Source organism: Acanthisitta chloris, unplaced genomic scaffold (genome assembly GCF_000695815.1).
Source record: "Acanthisitta chloris isolate BGI_N310 unplaced genomic scaffold, ASM69581v1 scaffold16918, whole genome shotgun sequence".
Taxonomy (NCBI): Eukaryota; Metazoa; Chordata; class Aves; order Passeriformes; family Acanthisittidae; genus Acanthisitta; species Acanthisitta chloris.
The window spans coordinates 36,885-54,058 of NW_008687818.1; the positions used below are offsets into that span (position 1 = coordinate 36,885).

Here is a 17,174-nt window from a genome sequence, read left to right on the forward strand (position 1 = left end):
TCAAAATAGCTCAATCTGTCCAGTACCTTTCCTGCATAGTGCATTATACAGAACTCGGTTTTATCCTTGAGTTGCTTGGGCTTCTGGAATTTGGGATGGTTGCCTTGTTCTTGCATTAGTTTCTCCACAAAGGATGTGTCAGTAGCTTTAGGGAACCAACACTCTTCATCCAGCAGAGCCAGGACACCTGGGGGGTTGGTCTGTAATGGAAGACATAACAGCTCAGTATCATTGCAGGCTGAGATAAAGACAAAGCACCACCTTCTTCACCCCTTAGGTTACAAATCCTTCCAGGCAATAAAGGATCTGAAATGCCTTAAAGGGCTCTCTTATCGTACTGGGACTTAACTGATCCTGATGCAACCTATGAAGTATCCCACCTATAGAGTTATAATCTTACTGGTCTTTCAATCAGCTCAATGCAAGGCTGCAGGTCAAGGCCAAAGTCAATGAAATTCCATTCAATGCCCTCTCTCTGGTATTCCTCTTGCTCCAAAATAAACATTGTGTGGTTGAAAAGCTGCTGAAGTTTCTCATTGGTGTAGTTGATGCATAGCTGCTCAAAGGAATTGTTCTGTGAAGAGGAAAAAAATGATTTTGTAATGTTAGAGACCTTCACGAGAGAACTTAAATGACAAGATATTTGTTATCTTCTATTTCTTTTTACATACTGCAGTAATTCAAATATAAGGATGCATATTTTTCCAATATAAGGTTTTGGGAATTTACAGTAAGTTCTCACATGGTAAATCTTTGTACTGGGACCTGTTCAATAAACCATAAAAAGCAGTTTCTGGCTCTAAATCCAGAGCTCTGCAGGAGCATGCTGCCAGCCCCAGCCCTTCCTGCCCAAGGGAAAGGCAAGCAGCCTGGGGTGGCAGATCTGTGGGTTGTGTGGGCCATGAGCTGCTAGGCAGCTTGGAATAACCAATTCATGTCATCTTATATCCAAACCACTGTGTGAGAGTAGGGAGTTTAGTCAGCTTGTGTCCCACAGGACATACCTCAAAAATCTCAAACCCAGCAATATCAAGGATGCCCAAGAAGGAAGCGCCTTGTCTTTTGGTTTTATCCAGAGCTTTGTTTACACGAGCTAAGATCCAGCGGAAAAGGCGTTCGAATTTTGCCTTGGCCAAAGCCTCTATGGCAAAGTCGGCCTGGAAAACAGAAGAGAAAATTGTAAGTGAAGGAGGAAACCCACTGAGCTGCTCATTTCTGCAGAGGTATTGAGACAGAAAACGGACATTTCCCTTCAGACAAGATGTAAGGAGAAAAAAAAGAAAATAGTTTCAGGAGAGCTGAGCAGAGTGTGATAAATACCTGCTCTTTGGTCTGAGCTTTCTGGACAACATCTCGTCCTACTTTGATCCTTGGGGTCAGAATAGATCTTGTGAAATCTGTCACATTAATCCCCATCAGGTGACACACTTTTTGTGCAGCTAGAATAAAAGAGTGAGATTTTATTTCAGATTGAATTTCCTCTTAGCAGGTCATTAACTATGAATATGAGTAGCTCAGCAAGTAAGTGAAGTTATTTATCTTCCTTAAAAGCTGCTCTGTTGTACATAGAAGAGATGACACTTGCCATGAAAGCATCATTTGTGATCCAAGCAACAAATTCACTGTTCTTCAATTTATAGATTCAAGATTTCCAGGAAAGGTAATGATAATTGAGCCAATTTTAAGTATGGTATATATTTTAAAGCCAAAGAGCTATCTAGGTAATAGCAATTAAATAAAAACCACTGATGAAGAGTGCCTATTCAGCTGCTATTTTATTAATTTCTTAATGTTAACTACAGTTTAAAGTGTCAAATCATACCAGTATCATCTGGCATAGAAGCTTGATCAGTGTTTCTCTCCTTCTTGAAGACAATATTACCCAGTTGCAGGACAGCTGACACGACCTTCAGTATAGCTGCAAGAGAAACAGATAATGCAAATGAAGAACAGAATGGCCACGATTTGAAAGTTCTGTTCTCTGCCATAGCAAAGATCCATTCTATTGCCTGTGGTAGTCTGTACCTCTTTGCAAAGAGTTAGACTTGCTTTAGAGGACTGTGCAAACTGCAGGAGTTTGAGAGCTGATTGAGCAACAATCCCAATCTGTGCAGTGGGGTAAATGGGTCACTTTGGGAACACCAGCACCTCCAAGGTAAGTTGTGCTGGCTCCCCAGGCACACCTCTACATCTTCCCTGCTCAGTCACTCAAGAACCTCTCTACCTCTGTCTTTAAAATAAAAAAAATCTGAATTACCAGCAGCCTCAAAAATGTGTGCCACTACTGAAGGTCCAGTTATGCAGGAACATGTGGATGTGTAGTTGTGCAACTAAAATCAAATGTAATCTTTGAAGGATTAGTGTAAAAGTACAGAAAAGTGATGGATTAATGTTTGATTACTAAAATATCTATCAATGTGATGTCACCTAACTTCAGGTAGTAAAATCTACCCATAGGTTACAGATGTGATTGTATGAATTTAGGGAGTTCTATTTGTTTATTTGGTAAATTTAAACAGGAGAAAAATACTGTCCTAATGGGCTTCTGTTTTAGAGCATGAAATCAAAGGGGTTCAGACACCAATATAATAACTCCTGTTGTTGTAATGGAAAATGCTGCTGTCAACACCAACACACATGCCCTGGCAGGAGAATGAACCAGTTTTCATCAGCAACATCAGTTGATTTACCAAGGCTGGGATTTGCACTGGTGTCCTGCAAGGCAAGACACCTTCTCAGCATCCCTCAGTCACTGATGCAGGAGTGGGATGTGACAGAGCTCTGCTGCCACAGCTGAGCCAAGGCTCAAGTGATGGGATGACACTGGTTTTGCCACCAGGTGTCACTTGGGTCATGGCAATTTTCATCCAAGGGCACTGCACACTGGCACTAACTGAAGCCCTGCACACTCCCAGCAACAGTGACAGGTAAAAGCTATGCAGAGATGTTTCTGGCAGGCTCCCATTTTCAAGATTAGTACTTGTTTCATGCTCTTTGTTTTTATTTCTCTTTCCTCTCAATCAGTGAATACAGATTGCCTACTTGAGCCTATTCCATTTCTTTGAAAAATAAATCAGTTTTGTTTTGCAACTTTTTTGTGCTAGTTGTTGGAAAGTTCTGAAAAAATGGTTTTAAATGGTCATTACTGTTGTTAGATCTGGCTAGAACTCAGTCTGTTTTGGTTATGTAGGGAGTGACAAATCTTCCCTTTCATAAACACAAATTACCTTTTAAAACACCATGTGTTATGGTACTTTTGCATGCTGACAACTGCATCAATACTGTGAAATTCTAATGGGTCAGGAGTGCATGTCGTGTTCCTCCTACAAGCAGGTTTCCAGAATTTATAAAACTTATAATAAAAAGCCTTGCAATTCTTCATGCAGATGGACAGCAAAATATTGTAACAGTTATTTTACTCGATCCATCCTTAAATTACTGCAGAGCTGCCCTGGGCATCACTAGTTCTTCTGTTCATCGCAGAGATAATTTCTCTTAGATGATATGTACTCTATTTTCAAATAGAGGTGATGATTTTTCAATATTTCTTTCATTCTGTTTCCAGCAAGTGCTGCCAGTTTAAGCCTCTAAAGGAGGTGGTTTGCAAACACTTCATTATTGGCTTCAGCTGTTCCCACTGATACCCACTGCTGCAATGGGAAAAGGTAGGATGGCGTATCATTTTTAAGTAGAACTTTTCTAACAAGCTAAAAGCAATGAGTCATAATTAGATCCCCTTGCAAAGCAAGTACAGTCACCCTAATGCTCACAAGACTTCCTGAAATATAATCCTGTTTATTACAAAGGTGACAGTGATTCCAGTGAGGCTGGTAGTGTTTTGTGTCATGGATCTAAGACAGCAATTTCACTGTCTTTACTGCCAGTCTGTTTTATGGAGAGAGTGATCAGGCATTGGAATGTGCTGTCCAGGGAGGTGGTGGATTCACCATCCCTGGAGGATTTTAGGATGAGACTGGATGTGGCACTTAGTGCCATGGTCTAGTAACCATGGTAGGGTTGGACTTGATGAACTTTGAGGCCTTTTCCAACCCAGTTGATTCTATAATTCTATGACTCTAATTAATCTAATACCTTCTGAAGGAGGAAAATCTATGGGCATTAATTCACAGTGCACTTCTTAGAAGCAGTGGCTAGGAAACAGCTGGAAATAGTTTTACACAGCAGAAATAAGAGACAAAGAGGTTAAATAACATGGGTACATTGAGAATCCTCCAGCTGGCTATTCATGCAAGATCACACTTCTCCAGAGAAACATGGGCATAAATCTAAATAATCTTAATTTTCTTATGTGAATGTAGCATCTTCATATACATATTTTGCAAAGTAATTATTCTGAACAGAATTAACCTCTGCATTAGCATCTCTATATAGTGTCACTTGCAGACCTGTATCTTGAATACAACATTGCTAACAATTCTTACCTATCTGTTCCTCTTCAGTAAAGCCCATAATTTTCATGGCTTCCAAGGTCTCCTGGAACATCTCATCATCTTGTTGAGAAGGAATAGGCACATAGCCACTAGATAGAAAGGTGTAATTGTTGAAGCCTTCCAGCAACAGATCATCTAAAAAGAAGAAGGAAATCTTTACTTAAGTGCATCACTTAATGCTCTTGGTTCCTGAATTCTCCTAATGAACAACAGAAAAAAACCCCAGTGTTTTCACCAAAGGAAGGCTCTACTTTTATGAGGAGTTTAGGGTTTTGTGGTACACAAATATTTTCAAAATAACTCATTATTTAGCAGGGTTGATAGTGCTAAGATTTTAGTTTTCATTAGTGGCTGGGGAATGTCCCTGCATCTTGGTGTAATTTTGCACCCTATGGATGCAAATCTGAGCCATTCTTTCCAAAATTCTTTTATTTAATGCCATGTGCAACCTACCAGGATTCTGCCTCTCCCTATGGGGATTCATAGCAGGTAATAATAAGAATGGAATGAGGAAACAACCAAAGTGGGCCAAACTGAAAGGCTCTTCAGCCCTTTTCTACAGCCAATGACAGATTCTTAGGTTAGGAACATAAAAATCAGGGAAAATATAGAATTATCCATTGCTTTATACATTCTTTGGCAATCAGTAATTTAGGGAAATGTGTCATATTTGAACCATGATATTCCAGTACTTATTGTGACTAATCCTTTTATTGATCCACTCATACTTTGCACCTTCTCAACATTCTGAAGTTATGGGTTTCACAGTGTAATAATGTGCTGTGGGAAAGACATTCTCCTAATTTCTATTAAAGCCACAAGACAATATTTATATTGAAAACCCCAATTTCCTTTGTGTAAAGCAGTTAATAACTCTCCCCAATTTATCTGCTTGGTATGATGATATCATGATATCTGAATGGGTCTACATCTCCTATAAATGGAAATATCCTGTAACCTGCAAACAACATGCCTCAAACAGGTTGACATCAATTGACACTTTCTTATCATTCACTTGAGAGAATTATTTCTGTTCATTTATAGAAAGGATTGAAGGGCATACAATTAAAGAAATGAAGACAAATTACTTAGGTAAGCCATTGCTCAGACAGTTCAATGAGATGAAAGAATCATTAGTAACTTACTTCTCATTTGTTCAGTAGCTCCAGCAATCAAATAGTAAAAGATGTGGAAGGTTCTCTCATCTTTAGACTGACGAATAGCACGGGATTTTTCAAGCAAATCTGTTTGTCAAGTGTGTTAAAAAAATCAATAGCTTATTTCAGTCCTTCCTTAATTGTTCCATCAGCCTCAGAACCATCACTAGCATTGTCAAAATATTTGCCACGAGCTTGTCTGACTCTAACTGCATCTAATTCTGTGGCAGGAGCCACAGTGTTGGTATAATTCTTAGCACAATAAGCAGATCCATTTCCTGCCTCTTGCTGCATGGTAAATGCTGGTAATCAAGGTAATAAGCACAGCAGATATAAATGCTTCTAAAATCAGAGATATAAAAATAGTATTCACAATGCAATTCACACTGCTTTGGAAATGTAGTACCAATATGATTCCTTCAACATAAGTGGGGCTGCTAGAAAAAAAATGTCTTGATACCAGCAGTGTAGGTATAAAAGCAATAAAATCAAGCTTTATTTATGGTCCATTTTTGTGAGTATAAACTACTAAAAATGAATTTGGCAATAGTGTGAGTATTTCAATACTAGTCAGTTATTCACTCTTCAAAGACTGTAGTGCTATAGATCAAACTTCAGTCAATAATTAATAAAATTCAGTTAATAATTTAATAAAAATATTAAAACATGATGGTTTTCTAAAGATCAGGAGTCAAAATAAGAGCAAAGAGATGAGCTGTTTGATGCTACACCCAAGAGATAAGGTCTTATATAGGTCTGATACCAGCCTCAGCAGTATTTGCCTTTCTGAGACATGCAGTGCAGCTTGCTTATCTTACTGCTTTGTCCTCAGCCTCGTTAGCTTCCAGTGCAGCTCACTGCAAAGGATACAAGTCTCAATGTTTGCTCCCACGATGTAGCCTGTCACGTCAAAGTTGATACGGATGAATTTACCCTGTGAATGAAAAGAAGATCTAGATTGGGCTGTTCTTGCAGGTTATGTCAGGTTGTCCAATGTTAGTATTTAGCCTGTTCCATAACACATATACATCATTCTCCTAAAACTAACATATTTGTTTCCCTCCTGCCGGGGCAACCCATGAAAAGAAGTGAATTTCTCTGAAATTCCCCCTGTGCAGATTCTCCTCCACATTTTGTTGAGGCACTGAAAGGGAATAGAGTTGTCCCAACTGGACTAGACTTTGGAAGCTGGGGTATGACAACATCTGTTTTCTACGCTGATTTCCACAGGGTCAGTGAGGGAATAGCATTGGATCCATGTAACTCCATCTGCTAAGGTTGGTCTGCATGGATCCCTGAACTTTGTAAGGAGAGAGCAGAGGTGGGAGAGGAGGGTCTGCAGGGAAAACAGGCATCTGGCAGCACACCCAGAAAGAAGTGGTATCAGATAGCTACAGCCTTCAGCTCACAATGTTCTGACTCAAAGCTGTATGACTTTTTGTTCTTTTTATCTGGCAGTTTTTAATGTATTAACCATTACAGTTACACCTTATCAGGTATATATTCAACAATGGTGCAAAGAAAAAGAAAGTAGAGATTTTGTTTGCAAATATTCTGAAGGTGGATATGTCATGGAGCAGGAATTGACTCTGACAGGTCACACATAGACTGCTAAATTTTGAGAGGACAATGGTACTGTAAAGTCTGAGCTTGATCTTTAATCCTCTGTCAGGCCAAATTCCTATTTCAGAGGGGAATTCTAAACTGTTTTTAAGGGATTAGTTTTAAAACTCTCTTTAGAGAGAAATCCTGATGGGAGCCCCTGTCTGTACGTTGGTTTTTAAGAGGTGTTGTGCCTCCCCCACACATAGACCCAACTGGATTTCTCCTACTTACAAATCTGGAGGAGTTGTCATTCTTCACAGTTTTGGCATTTCCAAAAGCTTCAAGAATGGGGTTTGCCTGTAGAAGCTGCTTTTCCAGCTCACCCTAAAATTCATTCAGGAGCAGTTAACACTAATCTTCATAATTATTTAATGAAAATCAACACATGTACACTGGAGAGAAAGGTGAAATTTAATTTAAGTCTCTAACTTTTTTTGATGAATGCTGCACTTCATGTGGATTTGGTTTCATTCTCCGTTAATCTTGCTGTTAATATATTTGTGCAGTTGACTGCTGCCCTATACATGACCCTTTTCCAGCCCTGTTGCCTGTGACAGATCAAACTCTATTAATCTGTTGAGCATCATGACTGGCCTTTCTTACAAAAAGGGTCATTCAGTGTCAATTATTTTTTCTGGCTTAATATAAATTTTAGAAGGGATATTTTGAAAGGAACCTCTAGCATGTTTTCTTCAAGTTAGTTCATTGAGATCCTTTGCTAGCAAATGACAATGTAATTAGAAGAACTTTTTAATGTAATACAGCACAAAGCTACAAAGCAGATTTCATCAAGTCCATTAATAATGGTCCATGCAAGCCTATTTAGGTTAAATATGGAATTGCATTGATTTATCTCAAACTAGGATAATGAATTCTCATGCAAACACACGAACTACGTATTATATAGTTAATTGTGATTGGTAATTGCTAAGGAAATAAACCATGCAATGAAACAAGCATGCATTTAATACCCTAAACAAGTCAGTGAAGTTGAAAAAATCCTATGCTTATGTATACAGCTTTTCTGAACTTTTCATTCAGCTCAGTCCTATGAGATCACTCACTTTCACATTTGCTTCTTGTCAACCTATTCCTTGAGTACTACTCTGCAGTAGCATGCATTATTTCAAATAACTCACCCTGAAAAGGAAAAAGCCCCTGATAGATAATATGATAGAATTTAAATCATTTTAATTAGAAAACAAGGGAATATTTAGGTTAAATCTAGGAAATAATTTGGAAAATGAAAGTGCTTCCCAATTAGTGTGCAAAAATGGTAACTTTTTCTCAAGTGTCACTCCTGATTGTCTTGTAACTTCCATGGCAATGGTGAGAGCTGCCTCAAAAATATCATGGAAAAGCTACTACCCAAGAGTTGGAGGAAGAGGAAAGGAAGGTTTTCAAACAAGCTAATACAGAAATCCTAGAATAAGTAATGAAGTCCCTGAAGATTCTCTATAGTGAGCACCAGTTTCCAGTTACACTCTGTGGACTGAAAACTCCAGGGTAAGTGAAGGCTGTTGCTGAAATCAGATGGTGATAGGTAAAATAGAGCCTTGTCTGTTAAACCATCTATTTCTAGTGAGGGCTGAACCATGCCATAAACTGGGGGTATAAAACTATAACTCCAAATGATCATCACTGTGTGCAGCTCTAAGTCCACTGAACTCCACAGAGGTGTCTATGACAGCCATGAAGGAGTTTTGCAGGGAGATTGTCAAGGAAGTACTAAATTAACTAAGGGGTAATGCATTACCCGTTGTCATAGCTGAAGTGTGAGAGGCAGCAGTCAGAATGGGGGAAAAAAAGACCCCATGAAAAATTAAAGTCTATTTTTCTGGCACAGAAACACAAAGAATATGCCAGCAAACCTGCCTGTGTTCCCAAAGCATCAGTGTGCTGGTATGGCACACCACAACCGAGGAGAGCCCGTGAGGGCCTGTCAGAAACTGCTGCAACACACCTGCAGACACATGCTGCAGTGGGAATGGCTCTGTTACACATCATAGCAGCAAGCTAAGAACATGCTAACTCTTGTGAATGTGAACAATTCTCACCAGCTACATGAAAATGTAAACCCAAAAGCAATAACAGACGGAAAGCATGCAGCCAAACAAATCAAACACTGTGAGTTTAGGGATTATTTCACAACAGTCCTAAAAAGTTCAACCTGAAGCACAGAAAGCATTTGGGTATTTCATTCAGAAGTCATGTTGCTTCATTTCAGGCTGAGTGGCTCTTCCAGGATCGTGGGAAATGTAATTCAGACTATGGCAATTTGAACACACACACAGAGAAGAGAGTGATATTTGAAAGATAACCCTGCCTGTGTCAGACCTCATTCTTTACCATGGAGCCTGACACGGTTAGGGTTGATTTGTGAGAGCATTTGGTGCTATTGTTGCTTTTTATCATATCATACAACATATTTCAACAAAGTCTCTCTTAAATTTTTGGGGTGCAACAATAGCATGCAGGTCTACACTCCGTGCCTTAAACACACACCAAACAGTCTCAGTTACTCACGTAAGCAAAAGATGGACCTTGCTGTATTGAATAACATGGTATAAAACAAGTGTCAGTATCATTTCCATTAGACAGACATGTTTATTGTTTTTTTCCTGTATTAAAATAACCAATACACAGTTTCCATGCAATAAACCAGGAATACAGATACAAACAACCTATTGCAGACACACCAAGAGTATAAATACCATTAACATATATGGAGCATTTTAACTGGAGGAAATAAAAAACCCTGAAGAAAAGGGATGGGATTTGGCTCCAATCCCAGGTTAGTCTCCCAGGATCAGACAAGGATAAATATTTGTATGGTAAATCCCTAGTTCTTCTCTGGTGCAACTGAGGCATTTTGCTAGTCATTATTATTTAATGACTGAAATTGCAGTGTCAGTAGTTCCAATCACTGAATCTCTATTTGTCAGCATGTTATAGAACAAATTTTACTTTCAGCTCCTATCTGACAGATAGCTCCCTTCAGGTCTGTCTCAGGGCAAATTTGATCCTGAGACTCATGTAATTCCCCAGAGGAGTCAGCAGCAACTGCAGTTTCATGCCTGTTAGGAATGGCCTTGATACCACAAGTTTGTTTCCCCCAGTCACTGAGTGAGGACTCAGTAGGAAGAGATAATCTTTTTGCATGAACATTAAACAAGGGAATTAAGCATTAAATAAGCTTTTAGACTGTTTCCATTAAATTTATTCACAGATACCTAGAAAATACTACCCAAAAGGGCATCTACTCCCTCCCCTGCCCCAAAGCAGAATCCACTGTACCAATTATTGATTATTAAACCCCCAATTATTTGTGATGAAAGAGGTCAGGCTGCACACCCTGTGCTCTGGAGTCCTCTGTCTGCTGGCACACAGGCTGGGCAAGGGCAGCTGTGAAACCCAGCACTGGTGGGATCATGAGATTTTTACTTCATTTTCCACTACCCTACTAATTACTCATTTTGGATTCAGGACACATTGAAATGCCTTCCCAAATTAAACCTGTTTTGTCAATAGAAATGAATTGCTGCTTTTTTTTTTTTTTCAGAAGTTTGAGTAATATTTGAAAGGCTGAAAATGATGTATCATTGTATCATTGATAACAGCAAAGACATCTGAGAGCTTCAGCCATAATAATGATCTCCAGGTATAAACTCATATTATGGTTCAAACTAAGGAAATGAACTTTAGTCTCTAAGGAAAGACTGTTACAAATTTTGAAGGACCAAATTACGTATAAAAAATTGTGCCTTTTGAACTTGTTCTCTCTGACAGATTAGCTAAAAGACAAGTTTTATAGTGGGACTCTTTGCTAGGTAGTAAGAAAACTCACTAACAAAGCCAATCAAAACTTTGGGAGTTTAAATGCTGGTATACATTTTTGGGATGCAGTTGGAGATGTGTTAGTTACAGGCTTTCCCAAACTTCTTGGTTGCCAGAGGCCAAGGGTAAAGTAAGGACCCAAGCCCTTGCAGATTTCAAAGCCTTCATGCTAGGATATAAATAGGAGCTATGCATAGGGAAAGCTATGAATATTTCTCTTTTCCCAAAGTACATGCTGATTTGCTGTCTAAGATTGTGTCAAACAAATTTTTTTTTCCATAAACATTGAGCTATGATGTAATTGTGTACTCCTACTATGTTGAGTGCTTGACAAGCCACAGTGTTGTCAAACTGATTTTCTGTTAGCTCAGTCACCTCAGCACAGCCCTAAGAGCCTGAAGGAGATTTGGATAGGGAAGAGCTCACTTACAGTGACGCTGGTGTCCTTTTTGCCCTTATGTGATGAAGCAACAACAGCCAGGTACTGAATGACCTTTTTGGTATTTTCTGTCTTGCCAGCACCAGATTCACCTCTGAAGGGAAAGAAAATAACACAAAAGAAGGTAGGTAATGCTGCCATGTGATGTATTTAGTGTTTAAAAACAGGACTGGAAACTGCCTGGCTCGGTTATTATTTACCCCAGAACACCATCTCTCCAAATCCACCTGACTTCAGCATGCAAAGAATTCATTATCAGAGCTGCATCTCTGCCCTGTTAGTGTTTTGAGTGGCCATTGGGCCATTTAAGGGAATCCTAAAACATGATGCATTTTTGAACAGCAGTTCATCTTGCTTTGGCAGCATCTGAACATTTATGAGAAGTGGATCTGGCAGGGTCTGCTTATATTCTAGGATCAAAAAATACAACATTAACTGTGATGTGGTACAGCAGTAAGAAAAAACATCAGCAGTAATACAATGGTTTTATCTCCTGAGAGTCTGGTATTAAAGCAGACTAAGAGCTTGTATCAGTGGGGAGAAAAAGTGAATGGTCCTGCCTTGTCTGAACTCTGTGTTCAGATGCTCCTTGAATTCACTGGGACCAAGACTGGGGCTGCCTGAGGTGCCCTGCTGACTGGGTAGTAGGGACATCTCATATGGGGTGATGTCTGAGCAGCAGAACTGGCATCCTGGCTCTGCTCCATGCAGTGTCCCTTGGGAAGCAGGAGGGCAGGAGGGCAGTGGTAACTTTTGTCTCCCGGAAGGTTTCCAGGGTTAAGTTTATTTACAACTCTTATGCCCTCTCTTAAAGTAAGAGTGGTTTTCAAAGTACAGATATACACAGTCTTTTCTCAACAGAACACTTCCAGCCTATGTTCCCTCTCTAAGTGTTACATTGTCTTATGTCTTTCAGGTACTTCTGGTTCTGATGATAATATAGACAAAAATATTTTTATACTGCCCTGTTCAGCAGTCAGAGAAGGTGTTTAAGTGGGTGTGGATGTAAAAAACTAGTTCTTTCAATCCTATCCAGATAGTGCTGTGAGGAGAGCAAAAATCTAAATCTAAATTGGACTTATTATTCTTTGGATCTAAACAAAAATGGATTAAACAAAATAATATATTCAAGAATCCCATGGATATTTGTCAGCTCTTTCAAATCTGAAACTATTTAGCTGGATCCATTGCAGCTCTGCTTCTTTTCCTAATTAGGAAATACAGGAGTTAATTTTCCCTACCAAGGGACTAGTGATAAATGGACATAAAACCATGGGTAAGTGCTGGGCAGAACTTTCAAGACAAAATGACACTGATATAAACCTTAGGAAACCAAAAACAATTCCTGCCTGAGGTATGACACAATGATAAGTTTCTTCTGGCTTTTAGAGTTTTAACCAGCAATAATGGAGATGAATAAATTTCTTTTCTGGGTTAATTTGCACAGTTTAGAGGTTAGATTCATCTCTGCCTGAGCTTCAGTGCTAAAACATCTCTCTGTTTTACTGATAAAAATTAAGTGTCCTGGGAACAATTCCAAGCCAAGCACACCAATGTGAAGGCATATGCATACAAAGTTTTCAAATAAATCCACCTTACAACTTTGTTTCTTTGGAAAAAAAACAACCCAAACAACTTTCTTAAAACAAACCCTGGGCTTTGAACTATTCCATTTTATTAAAGGTTATTTGTAGTTCATCACTCCATGAATTGCATTTCCTTTCTCCCAGGACAGCAGTGCCCATCATTTGGCTTTCCCCTGAATCCCTGTGAGTATTACCATATATGGCATCATTTTCCTTGTAATTATCCCATCATACTGTACTGCTAAAGTTACTTAACATGTTGTTCTGTTCTTTCATCCTTAACTCTTTGCTTCTGCACAGACTGAGGGTTTTCCTCTTTTCTGCAGATAGACTTTCATAGAATCATAGAATTTAAGGTTTGGAATGGACATCTTCTAGTCCCAATCCCCTGCCCTGGGCAGGGACACCTCCTCACTAGATCAGGTTGCTCAAGGCTCATCCAGCCTGGTCTTGAACACTGACAGGGTTGGGGCAGCCACAGCCTCCCTGGGCAACCTGTGCCAGTGTCTCACCACCCTCACAGGAAAAAACTTTCTTCTCACATCCAACCTAGACTTTCCCTTCTTCAGTTTGAACCCATTTCTCCTTGTCCTATCACTGCTGTTCCTAACACAAAGTCCCTCTCCAGCTCCTTGAAGGCCCTTCAGATACTGAAAAGTTGCTATGAGGTCTCCATGCAGTCTTCTCTTCCCCAGGCTGAACAGCCTTTGGGGCTTTAATTTGCTTTTGAAGCAGACAAAACAGATGCTTCCATATAAATGCTGTTAGCACTGTCCTGATCATCATCTTTTGGGAGTAGACTGATCATTCTTTAACTGAAACCTCTCATTTCATGCCAGGCATTGTTTTAGGAACTCAGTGCAGGATTTAAAGCTCACATATATAGTGCTCATATATATGTGTGTGTGTGTGTGTGTCAGCTGTAATAGACTTTTTGTACCACGTGAGCTACTAAATCCTCCCTGACTCCATTACCTGCGCGTTAAATGAAAATTATCCCAGCTAGAATAGGTGTCCAAATCAGGGTAAGGTGAGACTAGCAAATTGGCCCCACTGGGTTGAGCCTGTGGTGTATCTAGGACTCTTTTAAGTTTGAGAATAACTGGGAAAAATTGATTTAAAGGGTGTATTTATTTTAGTTGTTGAAAACTTGAAAACTTTCTGTGTTACTATTATGATATGAGACTTAGCTTAATTCCACTTTTGGAAACATATAAAAAGTAACAGCAGAATTTATTTCAGCAAGCAATGAACCACAAAGATTGCCCGTTCACACATCTCTTAATCTGGCTGTGCTGGCACTGCAGGAAGCCTCAGAGCTCAGAGCAGTCAATGAGGTGCTCTAAATCACATTAGGGCTTGGCAGGCTTTGTCCTTGCAGTATGAGATGAGCAAGGATAATGAAAATCTTTGTCCCAGAGCAGCTGTACCCCACTAGAGCCCCGTGTCAGGAGCCAGCCCACTGATCCTACAAATTTACTTACCAAACAGTTCCCAAAAGAGCCTGAGCTGGTTCAGCACCAAGCTCCACCCTGGGTCTAAAGCTACCCGAGATATCTGTATGGGAGAGGGGCCAGGCAGCAATGCCTGCCAGCTCCAGCCTTTGAGATTTACTGAGCTGGGAAAGAAAAGAATTTAGCTCTCTCATGGAGGAGACTTTTGACTAATGGGGCTTTGCAGTTTGGAGATGTTCTGGGTGAGTTTGGTTCTTGACATGTGTCAGGGGAGAAAGTAGGTGAAAATCCCATGGCTGGGTGAGACTCTGGAGAGTTTGCCTGAAAAGAGAGAGGGGAGGAATAGGAAAAGGGCAGGATAATCACTGCCTCACACAATGTTTTGTCTGTTACTGTATCAAATTAAGTGGAAGTAGCACCCTGCTACTTCCCAGTTTTTCCAGAAGCCATTCAAACTAAATGCACATTTTAAAAAAAGTAAAAGGTCATGAAAAAGTATTTGATCATATGTACAAATCCTGTGTTTAACAAGCATTTGTTTTCACAGACTTCGCATTTCCCCAAACAGTCAGAATTTTGGTCAGGTTTTTTTCTCATTCATTTAAGGTAGTTTTTTTGTTACTGAAACTTGTGCACAGTCGTCTTAGCCACATCTGCTTTCTAGAAAACACTCTACCCACTCTTTTCAGGAAGTGGCTAAAATATGATAACCCCACAATAAGACAGGTCGATGAGGAAAACTGGAAAATGCCTAACTTAACATGCAGAAAATTTTGTCAAAAGCATCCTTGATGGCATTTAAGCAAATAAATCCAGCTAACTAGCAATAGAGGAATGGAAAAATGGTCAAAATTGAAGGTCAAATAGGAGATCTCTCTCCTATTCAACAGTCTGAGTGACTTTTCAAAATAGGCAGGAATGATAAACCAGTGGAATTTGTGGAGTAATAAGTAGTGCACAGCAAAGCTTGTGGCAACAAAATCACTGCCTGACCCATGACACAGCAGCTGAACTCCCTCACGCTGCTGCTGTCTGAGCACTGGCAAGTCAAAGCTCAAGGAGTTTTGCCTTCCCTTCAGCATGTCAGGACACAGAAACATCAGAGAGTTCAGAATGGGGCTGGCCCTGTTGCAGAGACTGCAGAGAGCTCCAGCCCACTTGGTGCTGCTGAGCCCTCTTGGGCAACACACCCCTGGCTCTGCAGGCTGCAGGAGGCACCAAACCTGCCCCGTTCCAGCTTCAGCATGTGCTAACAGCACAAAACAACACTCACGAAGATCACACTTTTCAACAGTGATAACAGCATTAGGAAGCTGTGGGGAGTCACCAATAGCTAACAGTGAAAAGCAGCTCAGGAAATATCCAGGATGCTCAGTGTTCCTCAGTTCTTTCAGCTCAGCTTAGCTTCCTCTAGGAACCTTTTAAAATGCCTTATCCTCAAAGGTCACACTTTTCAACAATGATAACTGCATTAGGAAGCTGTGGGGAGTCACCAATAGCTAACAGTGAAAAGCAGCTCAGGAAATATCCAGGATGCTCAGTGTTCCTCAGTTCTTTCAGCTCAGCTTAGCTTCCTCTAGGAACCTTTTAAAATGCCTTATCCTCTCTGCTCACAGTTTCACAACCACACTCCCCAGCTGTTCACTGTGAACTCTGACATCTCTAAATTCAGAAAGTCAATGAAATGAAATGATTTGTGCATTGAAGACTCCCGACCTGCTTTCTATTTTGTGAACAGGTATATCTGCTGGAGTAGATTTAGGACTGGAGTTGAAGCTTACTGAAGGTGAGGAGAATATATCTGTTCCATCAGAATTTGAATCAATTTTGAATAAAGAAAGACATTGTAACATTGAGATATACCAAAATAGATGTTTACTTACGTGCACAGGATAGACTGGTCTTCTCGATCTGTGAATAAAGAAAAGTCATCCATTAATTAAGGAGCACTTATATTTATAAGGATTTACATTGAACAGCCTAGATCTTCCAAAATCTGGCTGTCTATGATTACTGAATTCGCATCTTATTTATTTAATTTGCCCTTGCATTTAAATAACCACCTCTAATGGAAATATTTTGTACAAAAAATGAACAAAAGGTTAAGAGGTCGAAAATAGTTTTTGCAAATTCCATTAGAGATGAACTGTAAAAATGTTTTTTCTGACAGAAGCACTTATATTTATAAGGATTTACATTGAACAGCCTAGATCTTCCAAAATCTGGCTGTCTATGATTACTGAATTCGCATCTTATTTATTTAATTTGCCCTTGCATTTAAATAACCACCTCTAATGGAAATATTTTGTACAAAAAATGAACAAAAGGTTAAGAGGTCGAAAATAGTTTTTGCAAATTCCATTAGAGATGAACTGTAATGAGGACAGCAAAAAGATCAGGCTCTCTATAAGAAGATTATAACAAAATTTCCAATCTGAAACTCAAGTTTTCACTATGCTTATGAATTATGGCTGGCAGCCCACTTGAGGCAAAGCCTGGACAGATAAGGCATCAAAAACTAAAATGTTCTAAGCTAGTCATGCAAAGCTTTGAATTTTGAAAGCACAGTAGTTCAAATACCTGAATAATGTACTGTCTATTTCATTTCAGACTGAGAGATGCCTTTTATCAAGAAGACAAGGAAT

The 17,174-nt window shown here is 39.6% G+C and overlaps 1 protein-coding gene across 6 annotated transcripts in view; it reads right to left on the minus strand.

Annotated features, from left to right (window-relative positions):
• Positions 1–17,174, minus strand: part of MYH11 (myosin, heavy chain 11, smooth muscle) — a 49,338-nt gene that overhangs the window by 20,081 nt on the left and 12,083 nt on the right. For 2 of the 6 annotated variants that reach the window (XM_009080786.1, XM_009080780.1), the window contains exons 3-13: positions 16,413–16,440; positions 11,487–11,583; positions 7,445–7,537; positions 6,479–6,542; positions 5,597–5,695; positions 4,443–4,586; positions 1,823–1,918; positions 1,321–1,439; positions 1,005–1,157; positions 401–574; positions 27–200 (exon numbers count right to left, since the gene is read on the minus strand). In XM_009080786.1, coding sequence (XP_009079034.1) covers positions 27–200; positions 401–574; positions 1,005–1,157; positions 1,321–1,439; positions 1,823–1,918; positions 4,443–4,586; positions 5,597–5,695; positions 6,479–6,542; positions 7,445–7,537; positions 11,487–11,583; positions 16,413–16,440 — 1,241 coding nt within the window. Of the gene's footprint in view, positions 1–26; positions 201–400; positions 575–1,004; positions 1,158–1,320; positions 1,440–1,822; positions 1,919–4,442; positions 4,587–5,596; positions 5,696–6,478; positions 6,543–7,444; positions 7,538–9,186; positions 9,207–9,739; positions 9,761–11,476; positions 11,584–16,412; positions 16,441–17,174 lie in introns of all 6 variants that reach the window. The other 4 variants (XM_009080785.1, XM_009080781.1, XM_009080784.1 and 1 more) reach the window with 3 other exon arrangements.